This window comes from Amblyomma mixtum, chromosome 9 (assembly GCF_055824585.1).
Source record: "Amblyomma mixtum isolate Tamu chromosome 9, ASM5582458v1, whole genome shotgun sequence".
NCBI classification, from domain to species: Eukaryota; Metazoa; Arthropoda; class Arachnida; order Ixodida; family Ixodidae; genus Amblyomma; species Amblyomma mixtum.
In genome coordinates this window covers 68,045,358-68,051,357 of record NC_143020.1, presented here as the reverse complement: position 1 = coordinate 68,051,357, position 6,000 = coordinate 68,045,358, and the positions used below count along the sequence as shown (strand labels likewise).

At 46.8% G+C, this 6,000-nt stretch overlaps 1 protein-coding gene across 1 annotated transcript; it reads left to right on the top strand.

The window, feature by feature from the left end:
• Positions 1-1,150: 1,150 nt before the first annotated feature.
• LOC149329518 (uncharacterized) lies at positions 1,151-5,266 on the top strand. The gene is made up of 2 exons (XM_089560286.1): positions 1,151-1,491; positions 3,722-5,266. Exons 1-2 carry the CDS (start codon positions 1,207-1,209, stop codon positions 4,472-4,474), a joined length of 1,038 nt encoding a protein of 345 aa, XP_089416412.1. The 5' UTR covers positions 1,151-1,206; the 3' UTR covers positions 4,475-5,266.
• Positions 5,267-6,000: the final 734 nt, after the last annotated feature.

Here is a 6,000-nt window from a genome sequence, read left to right as displayed (position 1 = left end):
GCACCAACCATAACTAATGTCGTCACCGCCACTCCAAACGGGGAACTTAGGAAGAAAATAATGGACCCGTGAGCAGATTGTCGCCACTCGCTGAAGCGTTATCATCGACATGCTTCTCTAGCACTCAGGGCTGCTGCAGCGCAGAAATCTCCTTATCTCTATTTCCTTTTATTTTTTGTTCCAATCGCCAACGGGACAGCGCTACATGCCTTTCCGCTCATCGCTGTTGCTTATATGAAGCAATACGCGTCGGCCTTTTCTTTCCTCTCGATTCCACAGGGCGCTTATGCGCAGCCTTTTCACAAAGGCAATTGGTGCATATGCCATTGTTCCGGCTTTCTACTCCATGGGTCAAAGTGCGGTGTAGTAGGCGTAGAACTCGAGGCAGAAATTGTGCGTGCATGTAGTACACTAAAATATAAGCGCATTCTGCGCAAAAATTACCCTTTAACGAGAAGAAATAAATACAGGGAAGGGGGATGTCGGAACCAGTCATCCGGTTTAGAAGAGATGGTCTTGAAAATGCGACCTTTATTTTTTATTTATTTATTTATGATGCGATCTTTCTTTTCCAAATTTCAAAAAGGTTGAAAACATTTCTTCAACAGTATGACAATAAAAAATCTGAACATACCTTCTGTCACTCACAACCATCAGGGTCACGTACGGCTCACTGCACTGAGAAGAGAAATATTTTGAATGATGTAGCAAGGTCGCCAAGAACTGTTGGAATAGTGAATATATACGCAGTTCTCCCGAATGGCATGTGTTCTCAAACACTTCGTTGTTGCTACGTTGCAAAATCCTTGCTGTCATTTCACTTATATCACGTTACGTCATGAGATAATGAAGTATATTATTTTTAGTTCAATATTTCTTCTTTCCGTTCGTGTTCTATCGTGTTGACGACACTTTATTCTACGCTCCTGTATTGCATTTTTTTCTTCAAAGAAAGAAAACGAGGTTTCGATGGGTATGAACGGTCCTGGAAGAACGCTGAAAACCACACGGCGGACGCAGAACTGATTACCCAAGCCTAGCCAGCCGCGGACTGCACGGAGCTATCAGAGAGGGGGTGTAGAGCCACGGTTTAGCGATTGTCGCCATGACGACGGCTTAGAAAAAAAAAGAGATAAGAGCGGCCTTTGGCGGGGTGCAAGAGGAAGTTCCTTCAGTGCTCACTGCAGCGGGCGTGCGTGTCGAACGATGCCGCCTGAAAGTACGCAGTACACGTTGGTCGGGTTTTCTCCGGAGCTCGATTGGAGGCCTCTGAGCTTTTCCAAGCCGCTGCCCCCGAACAGAGTGTGCGCCGCCTGCGGACTAGTGCGAAAGAAGACCGTGTTCCTACCATGCGTCCATGTACTGTGCGAATCTTGCTTCGAGCAGATCAGGCAGGAAGGCTCGCACGTCTGTCCGCTGGACGGCTGCGAGTGCCAGCAAGAGGACGTCGAGTGGAGGGACTGCCCTGCAGATGAGATGCTTCGAAGGGAGGTAAGCGAGATGAAAAAATAAGTCCGAAAAAACGTTTGTAGTCTTTATTACTCGCTTTCTTGGAAGTTCGGAGCTTCTAGACATAACGTTGAAAGCACGCGACTTCTATCTCACTAAAAATGGAACAAGTGACTCGTTTGGTCATTACTTTTTATTTTTATTTGTTTGTTTTCGTTTTTTCGCATTTTTGTTTTTTGGCCGCAATGGTGGTGCAGTTAACCAACCCAAGCCTAGCGTCAGTGCGCAGAGGAGACCCTATTCTAAAGGTCAGTGGTGTACGCGTCCGTATCGTTGGGGCGCGCTATGTTTTTGAGGCCCCCTATTCTAAAACTCTCTAATTTCGATTGCCTGGGTATCTTCAACGTGGAATGACATCGCACAGCACGCCCCTATCACGTGAATTGCTTTGAGCGGGGAATAAGATAAAAAGGGGGGGGGGGGGGGGAGCGTGCTGACAGGGCGAGGTTTCCCCATACATGTCCTCCTCATGTGTCTTCCTCTTATCGCTATGCGCTTCTCAGAACGACCGGTCAAAGGTGCACTAAAGTGGTATCTGAAATTGTCTTTTTTACCGCAGGAACTCGATCTACACTCTCCGAGCATTCTTAGAAGCTTCGAATTATTGTCCTGTGCGGCCGATTTTATTATCAAATCGATTAAATGTTTCGGCTGCCGCTTTTTTTTTAACTCACTTTCGAAAACAGGAGGAGTCAGCCAACGCGTGGAGTTCTTTTCAGCCTGCCGCGTGGCAGTTTCGCTTTCGTTTTTATTTTGTTTTTCAGATTTCTATGAATAGATAGCTCTAGTCAGACACAAGATAGCTGCAAATTAGGCCCAAGGAAATAAAAATACGCGTGGACTCTTTACTTTCTCCGATCGCTACGTATCACTCCGCCGATGGCAGCGCGGCAGGCCGCCACACGACTGGCTGAAAGGCACTCCACGCGTTGGCTGACTCATCCTCTTTTCGAAGGGGAGTTAAAAAAAAAAAAGGGGGCCGGAGCCGAGACGTTTAATTCTATTCAATAATGATATCGGCCACGCAGGACAGGAATTAGAAGTTTCTTAGAATGCTCGAAACGTGCAGATCGAGTTCCCGCGGCAAAAAGACAAGTTCAGATTCCTCTTTAGTGCCTGTTTAATTGTTGCTCGCCAGGCTTGTACCACCAAGACTTTTCTTTACACCTTCCCTTAAGTTGTTAGGAACAGAATTAACGTGAGCCCCAGTAATTTACAGTTGAAGGCATGTAAGTACCTCTCGTATATTTTCGCTCGAATGCGTGACAGAAGCTCCACTTGTCCGTCACGATGGCGTTTAACCCAAGCTGAACAGATCAGTGATGCAGTCTAGAGTTTGCCGAAGCTGTTGCTGGTATAAATGGCTGAAATAAAAACGAGAAACTTGCAGTTTCTGAAGACACAAAAGGATCCGTAAATGCCATAGAGCAATGTGCAACACCTGCACTGTACTCACAGTGCATCGGAATATCCCATAACTGAACAACGTGTAAAGTACTCAGGACTCGCTAGTAAGGTGGAAAGAGAATAGGTGAGGCGCGCCCATTGTTCGCGAGATTAATGACGTTGTTCAAACGCTCGTGAGACTGCATCTGCACTCGGTCAAGGGCTTGAGCAGTGGCGGATTTGAGGCAAATATAAAAGAATAACACCTAGAAGAACATTTACGGGGCTTAATTGAACAATAGCCAGCAATAGCAATTCCCTATTCCATGATCCCATTTTGCGCGTTTCCATGGTTCGAGACTTAGACATCCATATTCCTCTCGTGCTGCAGTTTGCTGCACGCATGCATTTACGCGATGATAATCTCCTCATTGTCGTCCTAAACATTTGGTAGTGAAATTACGCGTGTTATACAGAATTCAGATGGTAGAACATTCATTATTCCTTGCGCCTTTTCCTAAATTGCACTTCACGCGACAGACCTGAAGACGTATTAGCAAAGCAGGTGGGGGAGCCATTCCGAAGTTCCGCACTCAATCCTCAGTATGAGATACATAACAGCGAGCGAACCACATTTGAGTGCACCTATTAGGAGCATTAATTGCTGTGTGACCTACTCAACTGAGATCATTCAAAGTGTAAAAATAAAATCTGTATTCTCATAGCAATGTTAACCCAGTACTTCCCACCCGTATGTAACACTCCTATCTTGTATTGTATAAGGTAACAAATGAAATAAAAAATACTGACGCCTTTATTCTTGCAGGTGGCGTGCTGGAACAAGCAGTGTGGCTGCGAGACTGTGATAGCAGCTTCGGAGATATCCCGTCATTTCCAGCAGGATTGTAGACACCACTCTGTTTCGTGCCCCAAGTGCTCTACCAGGATTCTATGCAGTGACGTAGGCTCGCATCTGAGATCAGACTGCTTGTCGCCTGCAAGGCGTGCTGAAATCCAAGACTCAGTACCACTCGGCTCCAAGGACGACAAAGCGTATTTCGAATCCTTCCGAGAGACATTTGAAAAACAGGCGAAGGAAATGAGGGAACTTCTTCAGCAAATGGTCGCTGGTAGCGCCACACATGATGACAGGATCAACGGACTTTGTCAGGGAATAAACACTCTGAAAGAAATTCTAGAGCAAGAACTGGCCGCTCACAGACAGCAAACTCAAGACATTTTTAATGAAAAGATACGTGACCTCACCGTCTTGAAACAGGAAGCGGAAAAGATTTGGAACACACAAGCAGCTCAGATTAACGTTGTTTCAGCAAGCATCAACAGCCTTGAAAAAACGCTGAGAGATGAACTGGTCAAAGCGACGAGCGGGACGCGAGAACATATGACACAGACTGTGACTGGCATCAAAGCTGAATTTAAGAAAGGTAACGACAAGGCTCTCGACAAAATCAAAAGTCTTGCGGCTCACTCAACTCTTGGTAGCGGTGTCCAACTTCACTGTACCAGGTGTTCGAGCACTCCAAGAAAAAGCTTTAAAGGATGGCTGGGCGAAATATGAGAGCGAGCAGGTCTACCTGCGCGGGTACCGCCTATCGCCTGGAGTCTACCTGAAAAAACTCGATGAATCTGTGCAGCTTTGTGCGCGGATGACCCTTTACAAAGGTGACATGGACGACTCTGTTACGTGTCCATTCCAGCACAAAGTAAGGCTGAGCATTGTGCACCCCAAAGACGGCTCGAAGCGGAAGTACGAAGTGGAGCCAAATCCTCGTCAGGAATATTTCCAGAAGCCCTCACAGTTGTGTTATAGAGGTGTTTACTTCTTTGATAACTCGCTCAGCCTCGGCGAACTTCTCACTGGCGGCTACGTTGAAAGCGACAATCTTCTGGCTCAGTTTGAGTTGCTGCCTTGACATGAACTTGTGTGAGCACGGTAGCCACTCGGTTTCTAGGAGCCTGCACCATTGTTCAGAGTATATTGCTTGTGAATTAACACTCTATATTTCAATAGCTTCTAAACTCTCTATAAAATGGAAACATTTTCATTTGTCTTCTGTCATGGCAGTGATTTTTGAGAATAGAAGAAGGATGTAGCTATTTTTGTGTGTTGCCACTGGGGCACTAACTTCCGTCACGTTGTTTAGGTGATATATGGGAGAATGATATTGGGGCAAGACGTCCCCACTTTTACTCTTTGTATAGGCGGCTCCAGCTGAAGGCGCCTCCGCTCCTGCATTGAAATTTCGTGCCCTTTAAAGAACATTGCATGTTTTCTCTGTTGCGAATGCTGAGTTGTATTGTAGTGTATCTCATAGCATGTGTCTAGAAAATAAAAACTGGCGGATTGTCACACGGACTGATGCCGCGAATTTATGAGAGGAGGAGGCTTCTGAAATTGGCGTTTATTTTATTCCTTTTGCATTTAGAAGAAGCGATGTTCTTGACGTCCGGCGCAGTGTGTTCGGATCGCGGGCCGTTCAGCTTTTTCTCAGCAATGATTGTGAACTCGAAGCCAATGATCGTAGTGGTTGCCTTTGATTGTATATATGATTTTTACCTGCACAAACACGTCCGTTCGCGGTAAAAGCAAATGAAGCACTGCTTTTCCCCCGCCGCGGTGGCTCAGTGGTTACGGCGCTCGGCTGCTGTCCCGAAGGACGCGGGTTTGCTCCCGGTCGCGGCGGCTGAATTTCGATCAAGGCGAAATTCTGGAAGCCCGCGTACTGTGCGATGTCAGTGCACGGTAAAGAACCCCATGTGGTCGAAATATCCGGAGCCCTTCACTACGGCGTCTCTCGTAGCCTGAGTTGCTTTGGGACGTTCAACCCCAATAAACCAACCAAACCAACCAGCTTTCTGACAGGTGATGGCGTTAACGTGATGTGGTGTGCGATTGGTTGGCAAAAGGCTGTCAGTCAATCCCGGCGCGACGCAATGACGTGAGACCGCCAGCGCTTTTATTACGTTGCGCTTGCGAACTGTCGGAACATCCCTTTCGCTGTTCCCTCCCCTCTTAAGCTGTTCGAATTTGCAGCTTTGGCTGTCTATCTTCCCCCTTCGCCGGCACACCGTGGCTCTTTGATC